The following is a 21454-nucleotide window of genomic DNA, read 5'->3' on the forward strand; positions in this document are numbered from 1 at the left end:
CTATATATTGCATTTAGCTTTATTTATAATTAGATTTTATAAATATCGAAAATAAGAATTGTTAGTTAGTAAAGTTATGTATTTAATTCCTCAATTAAAAAATTCATTTAAATAAATTAATAAATTTTGGGTATTACAAATAAATAGTAGACTTAAGAAAAAGAAATTTTTAAATAAATAGACCTAGATGCAAAAAAGTTTGAAAAGCCAAGCAAAAAAGGCAAAGAGAATTTAAATAAGGAAATAATCATTTTCATTGTATTCCTAAATAATAAGGTTTTACATTGAAGATTTAATTTCTATAGCTAAATGCTTCAAAAGAAGCTTCAATTTGAGCATATTTTTGATTTTATTTAAACAGTTAGAGCAGTTAATAGTAATATTTACACCAACAATAGGACAAAACATATCAGATATAGAAAGCTACTTATCTTTTATAGATACATATAGCATCTAAAAGTTTTTACTAAATAATACAGTTTTTTGCCAATATTTTAAATTTATTATACTAGGATTTAATGCTTTCATACTGTTATATTTATTTCTCAAATTTATCATCAACACAATTAGCGTTTAAAACTAGCATAAGAACTTAAAGCTTTTCAACTTTATAGACCAAAAAGAGAAAAACAAAAAGGAAAATTCAAAACCGATTAATGAGCTTCTGTTTTCTATAGTTTTTTAAACATACAATTACATTATTTTGATTCCTTCTCTTGTTTTTTCTTCTATAAATTTAGATAACATATCTGCAGCGAATATTGCTCTTACTATTATAATAGGTAAAAAAAATTTTACTTTCTTTGATTCTCAAAATATAGTAAAAAAAAAAATTAGGAAGGAATTGAAATGATTAATAAATAAATAACCTTCAAGCATTAAACAAAATTTGGTTTTAATAGTTTTTATTAATTTTCTAAAATATTAGGCCATCATTAAGTTTAAGTTTGATTAAATTAGTTTTTAACTTTATTTAAACACATTTATTTTATAATAATTAGCCTTATTAATATCTACTAATGAATATGATTATATGATTGTTTCTAAAGATGCTTTGCGCTAAAAGTATTTTGACTTGTAGATATTCTTGAATACTTTCGAGATAGTAATTTATATTTTCGCTATTATTGCAGATTCTAACGAAAGTATGATCTTATTAGGGGTTTACTTTGCTTTAGATTTGGTAAGGTTAATCATATACTAACCCTTCTTTGATAGAAAAATACTTTAATTCTGTACATTTTTAAATGTATACATACTGTTTATAGTAATATTTTTATATATTCTGTGTGTGACTTAGAAAAAGAGTGAACACTTACTCAGTATTATTATTATAATATTACTTCCTATATCATACAAGATAAGCGAATACATAGAATTATCTCTTAAACGCAGAAGCTACAATATGTTTTAAGAATGCATAAACGAAAATAAAGGTGTTTAGCCTGATGATCTTAACTTTGTAATCCGCAACGTGCTACTTAGCTCAGAAGATATGCCATAAAAAATAAAAAATTAAGAAGAAATAAAAAACATAAGTTTTATCATCAAATATTATGAAATCTAAATTTCATAGTAAGTCAGAGAAATGGAATAAATTCTTTACTAGTAAAGTTAAAGTTATAAATAAGAAGTAGTCATAGAAGATGAGCATATCACTCTAATGAATGGGTATGAAGCAGATACAAAAACTTTTGAGGGCAAAGATTACATAGTGAAAGAATAAGTTTTTGGAGAAAACTCTGAATTAAAAAGGGTTATTAATCTTTTTTTTAACGATTTATTCAATCAATTAAAAAGTAAGAAAGAATTCGGGATGTTAGACGTCTATTACCTTGTTTTTATTGTAGAAATACTTTAAAACTATTAGCTATTCGAGCTTACAGTTGTGTAAATGCAAAAGAATATAAATATTAAGTATCAGCAAATACTAAACTCCATTATGATAGAAGTAGAGAAAAGAAAAATCACTATGTAGTTAGAAAACGATGAAAATTAGATATTTGGATAATCTTTCTTTGAAGCTCTTATCTATGATGAATTAATTCTCTCAACTCAAAGTATTTTAGAAGAGGCTGTCTAAAAGAAAGTTGGTTTATTGCTCTTTATGAAATAGAAATATATAAATTTAGAAGACCTTTAAAAAACTTTAGAAGAGCTCTTGAAACTAAGAGAAGAATTGGTAGAGGCTATTTCTTTAATGATTAGAGTTAATGAGTACAGCAACGACTTATATGATATTTATTTAAACTATCTAGAAACTTTAGCATTCAGCGAAAATGACATCAAGCTTGATAAGTATAATAGGTATAATAGTAACCAGCAATAAATCTTTTTTGAACTTAACTCGCATGAAGCATGTATCTTATTTGCTTCTATTAAAAATGAAAAAGACATAAAGATAACTAAAATCTCAAACAATTTGCTACATTTCATGGGTTATTAAAAGGACGATATAGTTGGTAAGAATATTGAACAGATCATGCCTTAACCTTACTCTGAAACTCATAAGAATTATGTATCAAATTTCTTTGAAAGAGGTAACTCAATGAGCAATTTAAAAAATTAATTACTCTTTTGCGTCACCTAATCAAACCATATTATACCTATCCAGCTTGACATTAAAGTCAATATGATTCGTTAAGATAAAGAATTTGGAATTACATCCTATATAAAAAGACAGATAAATCCACGCCAATACATCTTAATAGATGCTTCGAACTCACGTCTTGTATCTATGACTCAAGAAATAAATCTATTTTGCTTTCCTCAGATCTAGAATTTCAATAAAATTTTAATGACTTCTTATTTCCCATTTATTTAACATTTTAGGTAAATATTTGCAAATAGCTCTTCGAATCCTCTATCAAGAACATCACAATACACATTCAATTCAGCAAAGTCCAAATAGATAGCTTCAAATTTATCAATACGGTCTATAGTCAATGATAACAAGGCATCGAAATAAAAGAAAAATGAAACCATATCTGCTAGACCATAAGAAAAGGAATCAGCAAAACCGAATAAATTAAAAGATTAGGCAAACAGGACTTCAATGTATAATAAAAATCCAGCAAACAAAAAAGAATCTAAGCCATCAACAAATAATAAACTTGGAGTTTAGAACTCATAAAATAAAAACCATAATGAATTAGCTGAAATGTATGAAGAAAGTGATGATAGAAGATATAGGAATATTTAATACTTGCTGATTGTAGGCTCATAAAATAATATGCTTTCAACTAAATCAAAATCGGTCTAAGGAATTAGCGATTACATGTTTTTTACTATGAATTTAAATGTCTATACTGTTCCCTCCGAAGGATTAGAGCATTTAAAATACATTGAAATTAGCTAAATTAAATAAATAAATCCTCTCTATAACGCTAAACTCATCTTACAAGTATACAATGATGAAATTGAAGGTTTTCTAACGAATATTCATAATTTAAGAAACGCAGATGTTTAATGCATCATTTCTGAATTAGAAATCAAAGGTTTTAAAGATTCTACTAGAAGATAGGATGTTTAAAATGTTGTTGAGGAATAATACTCTGATCGTCTGCTTAACAGTAAGCATGAAAATTAAGAGATACTTTTTAATAGATACGAATAAGAGAAAGATAAGACTAAGATGTTAAGCTCAGCAAATTGGTAAGAATAAGATTAAATAGTTAAAAAACGTGAATCCAATTTAGATGAATAATAAATAAACTAAAATTTTTAATCTTTGGTAAAAAGTAATTTATCTTTTATGGATAATGCCATCCATATAATTAAAGAATCTGAAGAAGAAGGAAAAAATATTTTGGAAGAACAACATAAATTCACATAAAAAAGAAAATCAGAATTTATTTCTGTATAGAAGGTCCAAAATGACAGTATTTGGGAAAAGGAATCAGATAATAAAGAAAAGAAGTATGGGATAGATTCTAGCTAGTATTAATTTATTAAGAAAGGGAGTGAAGAAGTTCAGCAAAGTTTTGCAGTTTTCTAAAAGCAGAGCCAAAATAATTAAGAGCTAAGCGATTCTTTCTTCTAGTCACCAAATATTAGTTAACATCCAGTTTTAATTAATTAGTATTCATAAAATTAAAATTAAAATTTAGATAATTCTGCTAGTGTTCTTAAAGTTCAAGAAGCCTTTGATTCAAGGGTTATTCCTTACCCACTAACACCAGAATCTACTGCTGCTCAAGGCTTTACTTAAAATTAGAATTAGCATGCTAAATTTTTTAAGTTTAATGGTTAAGAATAAAATTCAAACTTGGATATTTCAAAAAAGTAAAATGAAGTAGCACAATTTTTTTCACCAAAAGGAGAGTTTTTTTCTCCTAAAGATTTGGGTAGTTAGCACATTTTAATGAATAAAAGTACTACTATATTGAGTCCTTAAAATAACAATTTGACGAATTCTAAATAATTCGCATAATTTGTTACAATGGATAGAGACATGAATAACCAAAGCTTTGAAGTCTAATAAATGGGAAAAAATTTCTTTAAAAGCCAAAATTTTTTTGCTAAGCGATAAAATACCCAAAGCGTCCACTCTTTATCAAAGAAGAGAAAATAAATTTAGATTGCTTAAAAAAAAGAAATCAAAAATCTCAAAGACGCCCTTGAAACATCATCAAATCACTCAAGAGAATCTACTTAAAGCAGTAACCGCTAAACAACCAAAACTATTATTTTATAGAAATACACTTTAAATATCATGAAGATTGTAAATTTGATTGGTATTGCTAGTTTTTTAATTATAATTGTTGTTGTGCTTTAGTAATATCTTGCAATGAATTCTTCATTTTCTAGTTTTAATTTAGATTTAAATATTCTCAACTGGGCTCCTAAATATCAAGTTTCTATTTACTAGATAAGAAAATTTTATAACTTGAATGCTCTTAATAATATGAAAATTTTTTAGCTTTCATCTGATCCTAATTAATTCATATAATTTGGAACCAGTGCTAGGACTAATTTAATTAATTATGTAATAGATGTCAAAAACTTGTTATTAACACTTGAAAATCAAGCTCCAGAACGTTAATTAGTATAAAACTTGTTATACACAAATTATATATTTAAATAGCCTTCTGTAGTAGACAGAACGATTCCACTAAATTAGTAACCATCAAATCAATTATTTAATAATGTAAACATGACAGTTACTCTATATACTGGTGCACTTAGAGTCTATGCTTTTCTTTTTAGATATTCCAGAGGTTTAGGGCAAGGAACTGCTCTTTGGGCAGTAGTTAATAATGCAGAATAAATCATTACTGGAATGCTTTAAGCAACTCAAAATTGCTAAGATTATTCAATAAATTAACTAGATTCTATTGGAAACAATGTGAATAATGTCTTAATTATTATCTGCATTGTTTCTGCTCTTTGTATTTTTATCATTATTCCAGTATATGCTTTTATACAATTGAAGAGAGAGTAAATTATATAGCTATTTGGAACATTTAATACTCAATACATAGATATTTCAATTAAAGAAATATCTAAATTTTACTCTTAAAATAATAATATTAAATCATTGAATTTCTAAAGTCAGAACCATGAAAATCAGAAAAGATAAAACCTTAGCTCTACATCAAGGATTAATAGAATCAATAACAAAATTATTATATTAGCTTTTTTTGTCTTTTGCTTAACTCTTCCATATCCAATTTTAAATAAAGTGCTTTCAAATAGATACATAACCTAAAATCAGTAGAGCCTCCCTATGATATGTAAATTTTTTTTTTAATAATCATTTTGTATAAAAACATAGTTTTGCTTTCTAAAAATAAAATTTTAAATTTAAACCCCACTTTTCAATAAATTAGTGAAATTAAAAATACTTTCTATCAAATAATTAAAACATAAATTAGTTATTTTATATTTCTTAAATAAAAAACACTCTTTAGAATTATGAAAATATAAAATGCAGTTATTTGTTTCATTATCAATAATATTTATAAATTTTTAACAATACTTTTAAAATAGCTGAGTTATATACAGTTTAGTCATTTGTGTTACAGTAATTAGCTACTTCTTTGTTTGCTTTGAATTATAAAAACACTCCAAATAGTCCATATAAGTTAAGTAATTATATCTCTTCCTATTAAGATAGTTTTAATAAAATGAGTGGTATACAAGTTGATTTTCAAAATGCTTATACTAGTTTCATGAATGTTTAGATGTAAATAAATTAACTCGAAATTAATTCAAATAATTAAATTTTTTTTATTTATAAATTAGGTTCGATCAAGACTCCTTCCAAAATTTTTTTTTGAGTGTCTTTTCAAGTGATATATGTAAAATTTCATAAAAATATCCAACATATTTTTAAATACAAAATGCTACTTTCACTACACAAGGATGTCCTTAAGTTTTTAATGGTGTTTTATAACAAGGACTATAAATAGCTTTAAAAACATATTTTTAGATTTATACTGAATTGTATCCAGCCATTATTGATTATAATATCACTTCTATGAATTAAAGATTTGCTTAATTTTAAAAAAATTATGACCTTTAAGATTATTTAAATTTGCAGCAATATATAACAGACATTTTAGAAGCTTAGTGTCAGTATTTATTTTAATAAAGCCTTTTGCATCGAGACTTTTTGAATAAAGTTCTTATTGGTCTTCTTTTCTACCAAATAGTAATGATGTGTTGTATTTTTTATTTTGGATGGGTTCTTTTCTATTAAACTATGGATTAGTATCTTCATAAGACAAAACTATATTTGGCTCTTCTTAATATAAATTACTTAGTGTCAAATCCTTATATCTAAAATTATTTACACAAATCATTAGTTTGAATACTAAATAAATTTTTAGATAATTAAGTATTTGTGTCATTATTTCCATATTGCTTTGTGTGTGTAATCTAAATAAATGCCATTGTAAAATAAAATATAAATAATCTACTAAATTAAAAAATATGATGAGCTATTTTTTTAATTAATTTTTTGAATGCATAGTCATTAGAGTGTTTTTTAATTCTAATTTGATTAAAAATGCATTTATTTGTTTCATCTATTTTACTATTTTAAAAAAATATTTTAAATTTAGCTAATCTAAAAGTATCAAAATATCTCAAATCTTTTTTAATAAATGTAATATTAACTTTTTTTGTTCAATAAAAATCTTAAAATATTGCAAAATAAAATTTTTATAATTAAAATTAATATATCTTACTTACAAGATTGTATTTTTAGAATAAATTATGAAAATTTATCAAATGTGATTTCATAGAATTAATTTATTATAAAGATCTTGAAAATATTTATATTTTAGAGATATGTATTTATAGTGGTGATTAAATTTTTGATTCAAGCTTTCAAATTCATACATATTCATTACTTTGAACTAATATAATCTAATATTGCTTATAAACCTATTTACTATGAAAGCTTTTTTAAAAATTAATTATGCATAAATTAATTTAATTTAAGCTTATATTAATCAAACTATTTAATAGGGCACTTAACTAGTATTTTTCTGGCTATAATTCTTAATTATTAACACATATTTTTTTAAAATTAAATAATTTGATAAAATGAGTCAGCTTAAATATTTGTATTTAATATTTGACTTCACAATTAATTAATTGCTAATAATGCGTATTTCATGAAATTTAAATAGGCTTACAATAAATTAAACACATCTTTCACTATATTAATATTTGATATATTTATTTATTTATTAGAGCAATTTTTATAAAAATTTTTTAGTAATAGTCATTATCTTGCAGATAAAACTCTCTACCTCACAAATCCCTGATAATGATTATTTAAATTCTTCATATAAAATTAAGAATTAATTTAAATTTTAATTTCATATATAAAAAGAAATATATAACTTAAGTAATATTTAGAATACTGAAATAGTTATTAAGAAAATAATTTAGTGCTTCTTATCATTTTTATTTATCAGTTTGATGGAAAACATTATTAATAGATATATTCAATTAATCTAAGTAACTATACATTATTTTACTTATCTTACAAATTAAGAGCTTTTGTAATACTTTTTAGGTTGACCACCAAAGTAATTCTCAAAAGCAAGCTAATAAAAACCATGCATTAATTAAAATCAAAAACATATTAATTAACACTGCTTTATTTTGAGTAATTAATTTAAGGTGTAAAAGTAATAAAATACAATTCAATTTAGCTTTTAGGATTCATTATGGCAAAGAAAATTAATAATTCACAAATAATATTTAATTTATAAATTTAAAAGAGTAAAATGTTTAAATTACGATAGTTGCTAGAATCATTTTATATTATTGAATTTTGGCTATAGCAAAATTTATTTAAAAGAAGAAAAAATATTAGTTTCATACTCATAATTCTTAGCTAGATACTATGGCTTTAATTCAGTTTTAACGATTCGGTTGCTTCTACTTTAGAAAATACTCAAGATTTTATGAGACAAATCAGCTAAATATGGGTTTTTAGAAACCTAAACAATGATCAAATCATAAAGATTTAGTATTGCTTCATGGGCATCAACTCTGTATTAATTTTATCTATTTTACTACAATTCACATATTTCAGCATAAATAAAAAAACAAGTAATTAATATGTAAAATAATAATCTTATTTTTTTGATGTGAATTAACAACATATAAATACAAATAATAGTAGTAATAATTTAAATGATATTTAGCTTAAAGTCTGCTTTGCTATGTCATTTTTGAGTAAGATTTATCCCTATTCTATTTTTCCACTCTCTTTTTACATATCAATATCCTGTTTGAATACTTGTTCTATAATCAATGCAGTATCTACCATTTTGCTAGGTATAAAAATTAATTCAATTATTAAGTATTATGAATTGCTTTAATAAAGAATATTTAATTAACTCTCTTAATATTTAAAAAAGGATTATTGATCTCAGATTCAGATTATGATTATATTATTGATTCTAAAGATTATTTAAGAAAGAAATCTTCGAACTTATCCTTATTTATCATTTTACTTGATTCTTCACTTCTATTAATGATGCAAAGGTTTCAAGAAAAAATAGCTGTCATTATACATATCTTAAAGCTCATAATTCATTTGATAAGTTTAATATTTTAGTAACCATACTTATAAAAAGAAATGAATTAACTGGATATTTCATTTACACTATAAATGCTATTATCTCAATGTGGAACTACTTTATATATTTATATGATGCCTTAAGGAGCTTAGAATTTCATATTTGTTTATTATTCTGCTTTAGTCCCATTTTCTTATAAGCTAGGAAACTTTATTTAAAAGTGTATTTAACAGAAAATAATGTCCAAATTTTACAAAAGTATTCAAAAAAAATGTTTAAATACTAGTGACTGGAAATACTTAGATTGGTTTATGAGGAAAATAAACGAAGATTTTAAATTAATGAGAGATAGATAAAGTCTAAATGAGAACCAATTAGAATAGTACTAAATTAATATGTTGCAATAAAATCTGACAATCAATCAATTTTTTATTAATGATACATTACTAAATTAATAAATACCAAAAAATGACAAAATAATAAATTTCAAAGATGAAAGGGATTAGCAGTATGAATCTATGAATTTCCTTCTTTATGAATTATACGGTAGATGCAAATAAAAAAATAATTAGATTTTGAGCGAATGGGATATTTCCTATTTCGTATTTATACTATGTGTTTAGAATAATTTACCTTTATTTGAGTATAGTGTTTAGCAACATTAAAAGATAATGACTAAAAAGCAAATGTAAATAATATTTACACTGCGAAATGAGCTTTAGAAAAAAATAGACTTAGTAAAATATGACAAGTAAAATATAAATAATATTTATGAAAAAACAGTTAAAGACATTATTGATTATGATACATAAGTTGATTAAGCAAGAAATCTAATTGATGAAGCAATCCATCTAAAATTAAATATCCTTCTTATTATGAAGTAGAAGTAAATTGATCTAATTTCCCTTAAAATAAATTTATAGCTACTGCTAGTTAAAAGAAATAAATTAATTGATTTATTGTAAAAATTAGTTTCATTGAACTAATTAAATGGCGAGTTAAACAGTCTTTATCAAATTTATTTAGAAACTTTAACATTTACAACTAACGATATTTAATTAAATTCATTAATTAATCAAAAAATATTAAACAAAAACCAAAAAAAATACTAATTTTTTAAATATGCAAATAACAAAGATTCTTGTGCTATAATTTCTTCATTTAAAAGTTAATAACAAATTATTCAAAATGTTTCTCATAATTTTGAAAAGATATTCGGATTCAATTCAACACACATTTTATAGTAACCAATTACCAAACTTATGCCTTCTCCGTATGCTGAGGTTCATAATTTGTATATATAAAATTTTCTATAAAATTAAGAGGATTAAAATCAAAACAAATAGAAAAATCATGAAGCTTTTGCTTTGAAGAAAGGTAAATACATTATGTAAGTTTAGATAGAAGTAAAATTTTAAATGTCAATAAATGAGCATCTTTAAGGTAATCTCGGATTCGCATTATATCTTTAATAAATAAATAAAGATAAATTGCACATCCTATATGACTCTTAAACATCCAAAGTAATTTCTATGAGTAAAAAAGTTCACAAATACTTTTTCTAAACAGCTGAAGACTTTCATAACATAAATTTGCTTTCTTATTTTCCAGTTGTTGAAAAAACATTAAACAAATTATTTTAAAAGTATAAATATAATAGCTCAAATAATAAATTATCACTCTTAAGTTAGAATACATTCTAAAACAGTGAATATGGCGAATAAGAAAAAACAAAAGTTTGTAAATTAGAAAATTAAATCGAAAGTGATAAGTGCAATCAAACCAATTAAGCAGAATAAATCTAAAATGAAAATTTAAGTAATTTTAAAAATAAAATTTTGATAGAAAATAATTAAGAAAGCAATATTTAAAATAATTTAAAAGGTAACTAAAAAGAGAGTTAAAAAATAGAATAGGTAATTTAAAATACAAATCAATTAGATAAGTAAAAAAAGGCAAAGTAAGTTTATCAGAAATTTTAGTAAATTATTTAATAAAATTAAAATTATTGTGACAGCTAAGAAAAATTAACAAATAAAATTGATAAAAAAGCTGAGGAAATCTTAGGAATTTAATATCTTTTAGTGTGCAAAAATAAAGAGAAAAGTGATAAAAATTTAAAAAAAGAGCAAAATTCTTCAAGTTAAAATGAAAATGATGAATAAACTTATCTTATTTAAAAATATAATTTTTATATTTTAGACTTTAGCATAAATTCTGTTAAAAGATCGTATTTAACTCATTTAAAATACATTGAGATCTCAAATTATAAATAGATCAATCCAATATTAGAAGCTTCTTTGATTTTAGATATTTGTCTGAACACAAATTCTAATTCGTACCAATCAAATATAAATAGTCTTTAAAAAAATTAACTTGAAATTTTAATATAAGAATTATAGCTTTTGAAAGCTTATAATGCTCAAGAGCTTTTTAAAAGTATTAAATTTAATTAAGTTTAAAATATTTCTAGAAAAAACTTGTTTAAAAATCTATCTTCTGATAACATAAAAAATGAATTATATCAACTGAATAGTATTTTCTAATTGCAATAAAAGTAGTAGTCAATCGAAAGTCAAGGTTAATTTTAAAACTCTTCTAATAATTCAGACAAAAATTAAATTTAATCTTAGTAACAATTAGAATAAGAATTAGATTTATTAAACTAATCTAAATAAAAATCACTTTAGAAATAGGAAGTTAGTAACTAGACATTTTAGTTTATTACTAAGCAAAGCTCTTATGACCAGCAAGAAACAAATAGGGTTTAAAAGTATTAACTAAGTAAGGGAATTATTTCTTAAAATGAAAATAGTTATGGCTAAGACAAATTTATACAAATAATAAAAGAAAATAGCTGTGATAACTCCTAAATGAGAAAAGATCCCATCTTTTAAGGTATCTAAAACAAGATTGAAAATTAAATCTCTTCCAAATAAGACTCCTGCATAAATTTATCTAAAACTAGCAGATTTCCAATCATTTTTAATGATATAAATCTTACCACGTATTAAAATTCTAATCGCTAAATTGTCTCATACACAGGTTCAGTTAATACAAATGGTTAAAGTCCATGCATAAGCACAACATAAAAAAGCTTCTTAAACAATATAAAGAAAGGCACGCTGCAAAATTTAATAGAAAGTTAAAAATCCAGCTAAGAAGTTGAAAAACCTCAAGACTTTTCTTCGCTATATAATTAAAATTAAATATAATCAAGGAAAAATAAATAAAATGAAAATAATTAAGATTTTATTGACTCTTCATCCAACCACTCTAAAAGCAGTTCAACTACTTCCAACGTTAGATATTTTAAAAATATAATTTAATCTAAGAAAAGACTATTCACAATATAATTTGTAAATTTGTTTGGTGTTTTGAGTTTAATTGTTATAATAATCGTCATACTACAGTAATATATTTAAGATTCTTAAAACCTTAATGATTTTTAAGGTGATATGAATGTTGTCGGATGGCCTACTGATTATATGAACACACTTTCTTTAATCGTTAAAAACTTTAATTTGTAAAAACTGCTAGCATACAATGACCTTATCATAAAAGATGGAGATCTTGTTAAATAATAAATACACATGTAATGCTAAACTGAAATTGTTTTTGCTGTTAACTAAATAAAGAATTTAACTAATTAAATGGAGCTTACTTCTAATTAGCGATATACATTTAATAAAATTCTGAATCATCCAAATGTTTTTAGATTCGGTAGTAATTTTGATACTCATATTCCTTTAAATTAGCAGCCTGCTGACACTTATTATCAGCTTGTTGATATTGAGATGGGCCTCTTTTACTCATTAGAGCTGCTGATAATCTATTTATTTAGATTTGCTTATGGTCTTGGGCTAGGTTCAGGATAATTTATAACTTTAAGCAATAAACAAAATATTGATGAGAAATTAGAAATAATTTCAAATGATAGTCTAAACCAAATGATTAATTCAGTTAATTCTATTTAAGATAACCTAACCAAAGTTCTGATAGTTTTAATAATTGTTGTTTTTTGCTGCATATTCTTAACTATTCCCTTATATTGGGTGATTTAAGTTAAGAAGCAATAGATATTGTAGCTGTTTGGTACATTTCATCAAAGTATTATCTAATAAGAAATTTAATAAATTTTTACAATAGTAGTTAATAAATATAAATCAAAAAATGAAAACTTCATTATTTTAATTAACCAAATGAAAGCTTCCTTTTATGATTTAAAACATGAAAAAAAGCAAATTGTAAGTTAAACATCAAAACTCAATAAATTTAGCTTTAAAATAACTTTTTTGGCAGCAATTTTATTTTGTCTCACTCTACCATATCCTATTGTAGATCAGTACCTATGTAGAAACTATATCACTGAGAGTAAAGCAGTGCTTAAAATGTTAAGTAAATAATTTTTATTTTTTAATTTAAAAAAAAAAAAACTAATTTAATTAAAGAACAACTATATGAAATGGAGTAATTAATCATTGAAAACACAGGAATCCATTATTTCTGTATATTTTTAAGAATAAGCCAAGCTACTTTTCCATATAAGTATGATCAGCACAGATAAGAAGTTGAATAAAACTTAGTTACATCAAAAATTTTAAGATAGGACCTATAATCTAGCTTGGACAATCTGAAAGCTACTAGCTTGTAATTATTTTTTATTTTTATATTAAATTAACTAAAATTTTTTCAAGATATAAAAAGAGTGAATATGAAGATTTTTTCTTTAAGTTATTTGAATAAGATATCTGTTAAGTAATGAAAGAAAATTTGAAATTGTTTGTCTAAGGTTTTGAATATAGCTATGAAGAGTGTTAGACAATATACAATCACAAATTTAGTCAAGGTTTGACTATATCATTGTCCTAATATTTCTCTTATTTCCCAGATCTATATGAAATTTATGAAATAAGTGACCAAAAATTATTTTTGAAATAATTTGATAAATTTCAAAGAGATTTAGACTTTGAGCAATTCTACAAATTTGAGAAGTACATAGTTGTAATCCTAAAAAGCCTTTCTAAATTTATTTTAAATGAAACAAATTAATATGAAAAAGATTTGATAACCATTTAAACTTATTTACTTTTCTATTAATTTTTTATCCTAGCAATAATGTTTTATTTTGGCCAAAGAAAATTCTTAAAAGAGATGGAAAAAGAGCTGAATGAAACAAAATAATACTTATCGCTATTAAACATTACATTCCTGCTATAAAATTCCTACATATAAAATTATCTTTAAAAAAATTTATCATGAAAATTAAATTAAAATATTTTCAAATTGATTACTCAAAATTTTTGATAAACAAAATTAAACTTACTCTTTATAAAACATTCTTTAAATTAAATAAATAAAAGTAAAATAGATCAATTTTTTTTATCTAATAAATGTAAATATGTAAGATATATTTTTTTTACGTAAGTTAATTTTCAAACAAATTTACAATTTTGAATTTTTTTATTTAAAATAAAATTTTTAAATTCAAATTATATAAAAATAAAATAGATTTTTAAGCTAGATAATTCAATAAAATAATTAAAGCAAATACTAAAAAAATTATATCTAAATATCATCCTGTCAGTATTTAAGAATTATGAATGTAATTTAATTAAAGATTACATTTAAATGAATAAAAATAAAGTAATCATTCAAATTGTAAGTTATTTAATAATTTCTTGAGCAAATTGATTAGTTTACAAAGATTCTAACCAAAATTTAAGATTTAATAATTATTTTTTTTTAAATTCGCAAATTAATATGATTTAAAATGTAATCATTACTTAGATATTACTAATATTTTAATAAAGTTGACAGAATGTATATAATTTACCTTTCTTATCTAAATAAGGTATTGTAAATTCGATTTATTATATTTCAAAGCTGTTTTTGAAGTGTGGCTTAAAAATTAATAAATTGATTATTTTGTATATTCAATATTGTAAAAGTTGCAAATATGTTTAATGGCTTTATAGTATTACTTTATTCTTTGTTTTTGATTCTATTATTTCTTTAATAAATTGAGTTCTTTTTCAAAAGTAGAAAGTATATGTATTCAAATGAGGCAGCCCAGTTATAATAATTTTTGTTTTTACTTAATTTACATCTTTGTTTTTTAAAAGTTAAGTATTATTAATTGTTAAAACTTCCTTAATTATTATCAATCTGTAAATAAATTCATAAATTTCATAAAAAAAATTAATTCGTCTGTTCTAATTGTAAATGTGGTAAATAATTTATTAATTAATTATTAATTTTTAGCTATTTATAGGTGGGTAATATTATTAATTAGATTAAAAATCCATAATACCTTTATTTAGAGGATATATATAATTTATTTTATTAAAAAAATAGTAGAGAGTATGAAAAAATAGGATAAAAGCAAGTAAACCAACAATACCATTTTGAAAAAATAAAGCAAAATGTAGAATTTTAGTATGATTTTTACAAGATTTTATTTGACAGAAATTTGGAAATACTAAAATATATTTAAAAGAAATAAATTAGTAAGCTATTTATTACTGTTTTTCAGTAAATTTATTTGGATTTAATTTAGCTTTAATGATAAAGTATTGTCTAAAATAGAATAAACTCAAACTTATTTTGCAAATTTTAAAGGCTTTTGGATTTTTAGAAAAATGCAAGATGATCAAATATTGATAACTCAATATTTCTTTTTATCTATAAATTCAATTTTATTGATATGTTTAATGCTGTAATTCATTACTTATTATTTCAGTAAGATAACTGCAAATATAAATATGCTAAAGCAGAATGAAAACTTTTAATCTGAATAAATAAATAAAAATAGTAGCTGCATAAATGCTATATTTCACAAGGGTAATATTATCATATCTATTTTAAGCAAAATATATATTCACGCAATATTTTATCTATCTATTTATATTTCTAAATCTGAATTAGATATTGTCTCTGGAATTAATATTTTGCTCACTTTAATTTTAGGTAATTTATTTATTTATATTAAATATTTATTAAATTTATAAAACATATTAAAATAGGAATATTTATTTAAGATTAAGATTATGATTACTTATTAGATTCTAAGGATTATATGAGAAAAAAAAGCTCAAAATATTAAATTATGCACTTATTTATTGACTTTTCTCTTATTATTCTGATGCAGTAATTTTAAAATGAGACATCTGTTTTAATTCACATTATCAATTTGCTGATTAATCTTGGCATTTTATTCTTTTAACAACCTTACTTTTAAAGTGAGATCATTACCTTTGATATTTATTTATCATTGTAAATTTTGTTATCTTAGATAGGGACAACAATTTACTTACTCTTTAATTCTGAAAAAATTCAAAATTTAATGGTCTTTTATTATTTTTTTGTGATTCCTTTTAGTATTAAGCTAACTTAAAAAATAATATAATATATTTAATAAAAAATGCTATCAAAATTCAATTAAAAATTAGACAAAAAAAGTTTTACAAAAAATGATCAAAAATATTTAGATTGGTTTATGAGAAAAACTATTTCAGATATAAGATAGATAAATAAGAGAAATAATTTTAATGAAAATTCTTTAGAATTATATGAGGTAAAAATACTTGATTAAATTCTAAGATGTAATAGATATTTAAATGATATTTCAAATAATCTGGAACCAAACCAATAAAATTCTCATAAGTAAATAGATAGGGAAAATCTATAAGAATAGCTCAAATTTCTAATTTCATAATTATATTTAACAGGAGAAACACATAATTCATAAGAAGTTAGAGAATTTTTAATTTCCCACTTAGTCTTTCTCATTAATGTGCAGAAAAACTATGCTTTGTTTACTTTCAAAGCTTATACATACTAAAAAAATTTTAACAAAAAACAAAAGCAAATTGTGTTTACATTATTGAATGAATGTTAAAATTAAATAGATTTGTAAATTTACAAACATAAGAATGATAGCATTTACGAAAAATCTATAATGAGTGTTATAATTTATGATGATTAAATAAATTAAATAGAAGTTCTGATAGAAGAGGCTGTATTATAAAAGTTAAACATTTTATTCACCATGAATTAAAAATACATTAATCTTTAACAGCTGCAAAGCTAACTAAACCTTTTTTAAATAAAGAGAAGATAGATTATTTCTTTAATTCAAAACATAACTTAAATGAATTTTCTTAACATTAAACTTTAAAATCTTATTACCATATACTTAAAAACAATAGCATTTACAGAAAAAGATATCAAATTAAATAATAAGAATACAAAAGTAAATTAATATTATAATAAAATTTTTAATCAGTATGCAACCAACGAAGAAGCTTGTGTGATAATTTCTTAATTCAATAATGAGTAAGAATAAATTATTAAAAATGTATCTCATAACTTTAAAAGAGTGTTTAATGGTAGCTAAGATGATTATTTAGGTTAATCTATTAGCAAATTGATGCCTGAGCCATATTCGAGAGTGCATTAAAATTATGTGGAAAAATATATCAATACTTAAAATAGTACTGCTATAACTTCAAGTTGTTTATTAGCATTTGCTTTAACATAAAATTAATACATTATACCTATATAATTAGAATTAAAATTTAATACTTCTTTGGATTTTTAATTAAACACTGAAGTTGGATTTGCGTTATACCTTTAAAAAATAAACAAATAAAAGGAATACATTCTTTATAATAAAAACAATTTTGAGATAGTTTCGATTACTGAATAAATTCATCAAAATATATTCTATGGCTATTAAGATTACACTCGGATTAACTTACTTTAGTTTTTTCCTATTATTTATAAAGCTTCAAATTAGATGTAAAAGCAAAGCCAGCTATATAGTAAAGCATTGCCTATTTTACACATTAAATATGAATCCAGTAAATATAAATAATAAAAGATATTAGCTTATTCTTAAAAAAAATATATTTAAATGTAGAATTTTCATAAGGATTTAAGTAAAAATAAAAGTTTAAAATTAATTTAAAGTATTTAAAGATAAGAAGAAATTCATTCATAAATTGAGCTTGAAGCACAAAAATAGCTAACAAACTAACCACGAGCATATTAATCAGTAGAAGAATAGTTAATTGAATAGCATTTAGATAATTAAATTGGCAGGGAAAACATAGATGATATTTTGAAAATAAAATATTTGCTAGTATTATAAAATTAGTAAAAATCATTAATGAGCTAACAAAAAAATTTAAATCCTCAATAAATTAATTAATAAAAAAATGAGTTATTTTATTTTTATCAATTTTATGTTTTATAATTTAATATAAAATCAGTCAAAAGCGAGTATCTCACTCATTTGAAATACATAGAAATTTCTAAGTAACAAAAATTAAATCCAATTAAAAGTGCTTCTTTAATACTTAGTTTCTACAAAAATAGTTATAAAAGAACAAGTCTTTCGAATATTGATCAGTTTTATGATTAGTAACTTGAGAGTTTATTCTAAGATCTAGAATCTATGCAGCAATTAAAAAACCATATTTGTGATTAAGAGGTTGTGTAAACTCCTGATCCTTATTCATAATAGCAAAGTAATAGTTCTAGTTAAAATAATAACACTAAATTAAATACATAGTAAGCACAAGATTATTTAGGTAATAAAAAATACAAAATAGATGAATTTAATTAGAATAGTTTCAATAATAATAATAATAATAATATAAATAATCCTTTAGTTAATTTGAGCTCTTTCGATATAAAGGAATGTGCTTAAAATTTTGAATAGCCTTTGATAAAACTTGCAACAGATTAAAATGTTTAATAATTCGAAAACTTAACTCACTAAAATAGCAGTTTAATTTCATAAAATAAAAGTCAAATTGCCTTATTTTAATTCAGAGGAAAAAATATAGATTCTAGTATTGATAACTTATCTTAAACATAAAGGTTTCATTTTTGTAATACTTTTTATTTAGATAATCAATCATCTTAAATATCAGACAGAATACTAAAAAACCATAGCAATTCAATGCTAACAAAATAAGATTTAAATATTTCTCAAACAAAACTGAATTCTTAACTTAAATTAAATTTTAACAATTCTGATTTAATAAACTCAATAGAAAGTGATTCTTATGTAAATTAGTTTTAAAATAATATAATTAATCTAAATACCTAAAGCCAAACATAAATATAAACATCACAAAGCTTGACAAAAAATGTGAATCAATAAACATTGCAAAAGCTTATTTTTTAAAATTAAAATAAAATATAAAGTAAAAAAAATGATCTAAACATTTAATAATATGAATAGCAAAAATAAATAAATAATCTTTTAAAATTAAAATAAATTTTCAATGGAGCTAACAATTAAGACTCTGCTTCAAACAGTTCAAAGTGTAGCTCTAGCTCTAATATCAAGTATATAGAAAGAAAAATTTTATCAGAAAAAAGATAGCTTGCGATATAATTCGTCAATTTATTTGGATTTTTAAGCTTGATAATTTTATCTGTAGTTATTATTTAATAATTCTTTTCAATTAATTTACTTTTTGAAAATTTTTAATCAGAATTAAATATTATTGGATGGCCCACAGATTATATGGACAGCCTTTCACTGATCGTGAAAAATTCAAACTTACAAAAGCTGTTATAGCATGACTACATCTAAATAAAAGGTGGAGATGTCATTAAGCAAACCATGAAAAATTAGTCCTAATAAGAAATAGTATTTGCAATAAACTAAATAAAAAATCTTACAAACTAAATGGAAAAAAATGCCAATTCACTATAAATTTTTAAAAATATTTTAGAAAAGCCCAATGTTTTCAGATTTGGTGCAAATTATAATCCTAAAATCCCTTTGAATATCCAACCTGCTGATACTTATTATTAACTTATTGATATAGAAATGGGATTATTTTATTCTTTGGAATTAATAATATTGTACTTATTTAGATTTGCATATGGACTTGGTTTAGGCTCTGGTTAATTTATAACGTTAAGTAATAAGTTACCAATTAGTAAATAACTTTCTACTATCACATAGTAGAACATAAGCGAAATGGTTGATTAAATTTCTTCAATTTAAGAAAATTTGCTAAGTATACTAGTAACTATGATTGTTGTTGTTTTCTGCTCTATATTTTTAACATTGCCACTTTATTCAATAATTTAGATTAAAAAGTAAAAATTATTATAATTATTTAGTACTTTTCACTCAGATATGATTTCTATAGAAATTAATAAAATTGAAGATTGCGTGGTTTAAAATTTTAGTAAATAACTAAAAAATGTAAAATATTTAATAAACTAGTAAATGATGTAATAAAAAAATTTGAATCTAGAAAAAAAGTAAAGCATAAGTTCAACTTCTTAGCTTCAAAAATTTAATTTCAAAATAATTTTATTAGCTACAATTATATTTATAATTACTCTTCCATACCCTATTATCATTTAAAGTCTGTGTAAAGATTATATCAGCCAAAGCAAAGCAGTTCTCCAAACAATAAGTAAAAAAAAAAGTGTTTATTTTATTTTAATAAAATTTTAAATTATAGAATCCCTATATGAAATGTAATAGCATGTCATTGAAAATACAGGAATACACTACTTTTGTATATATCTAAGAATAAGCCCAAGCACTGCCCCATACAGTTATATCAATAATAGATAAGAAGTATATCAAAATCTAATTACTGCAAATATTTAAAAGGCTAATTTGTATTAGAGTTTAATCAATTTAAAAGCAACAAAATTGTAATTTTTTTATAATGATTTATTTTATTCATCATTTAATTATAATATTTTTAAATAGATACAACAGATCTTAATTTGATCAGTTTTTTTTTAGAATTTTTGAATCTGATATTTGCTAAATTATGAAAAATAATATGAATTTATTTGTTTCAGGCTTCCAATATAATTCTGAGGAATGTTAATAAATCTATAATGGCAGATTTAGCTAAGGACTAACAATAGCTTTACAATAATATTTCTCATATTTCCCAGACCTTTATTAGATCTATGAAATTAGTGATCAAAACCTGTTTTAATAAACATTTGATAAATATTAGAAGAATTTAGACTTTGAATAATTCTATAAACTTGAAAAATATTTAGTCGTTATTCTTAAAACTCTTTCAAAATTCATTTTAGACTAAACCAACTAATATGAAAATTATTTATTGGATACCATGATTTATTTATTAATTGTTTAAATATTATTATTTGGAATGCTATTCTATTTTGGATAGAGGAAATTTCTGAAAATGATAGAAACTGAACTCAATGAAACAAAGTAGTATTTATCATTGTTAAATATTAACTTTCTTCTTCAAAATACTTATATATAAAATTTCTTATAGAAACACATTTGATAAATGATTTAAGCAGTAAAAATTATTTAATAAATATAAAACCTAATAATAAATATTATATTTTTAATTTTTATATTTATGATAAAT

General features: G+C 22.3%; 3 protein-coding genes across 3 annotated transcripts; all 3 read left to right on the plus strand. All coding sequences in view use genetic code 6, as the record gives it.

Moving 5' to 3' along the window:
* Positions 1-76: 76 nt before the first annotated feature.
* On the plus strand, positions 77-6814 carry TTHERM_00300580 (transmembrane protein, putative; the record flags this gene model as incomplete). The annotated part of the gene is made up of 4 exons (XM_001024585.2): positions 77-782; positions 1002-5735; positions 5992-6187; positions 6247-6814. The coding sequence occupies 4 exons, from the start codon at positions 77-79 to the stop codon at positions 6812-6814; spliced, it is 6204 nt and encodes a 2067-aa protein (XP_001024585.2).
* A 3651-nt stretch (positions 6815-10465) lies between these two features.
* On the plus strand, positions 10466-13812 carry TTHERM_00300600 (transmembrane protein, putative; the record flags this gene model as incomplete). The annotated part of the gene is made up of 3 exons (XM_001024587.2): positions 10466-10865; positions 10932-13445; positions 13499-13812. 3 exons carry the CDS (start codon positions 10466-10468, stop codon positions 13810-13812), a joined length of 3228 nt encoding a protein of 1075 aa, XP_001024587.2.
* A 2313-nt stretch (positions 13813-16125) lies between these two features.
* TTHERM_00300610 (transmembrane protein, putative) lies at positions 16126-21367 on the plus strand (the record flags this gene model as incomplete). The annotated part of the gene is made up of 3 exons (XM_001024588.2): positions 16126-20500; positions 20549-20747; positions 20806-21367. 3 exons carry the CDS (start codon positions 16126-16128, stop codon positions 21365-21367), a joined length of 5136 nt encoding a protein of 1711 aa, XP_001024588.2.
* Between the last annotated feature and the right edge of the window lie 87 nt (positions 21368-21454).

The sequence above is a fragment of the Tetrahymena thermophila genome (assembly GCF_000189635.1).
Source record: "Tetrahymena thermophila SB210 genomic scaffold scf_8254379, whole genome shotgun sequence".
Classification (NCBI taxonomy): Eukaryota; Ciliophora; class Oligohymenophorea; order Hymenostomatida; family Tetrahymenidae; genus Tetrahymena; species Tetrahymena thermophila.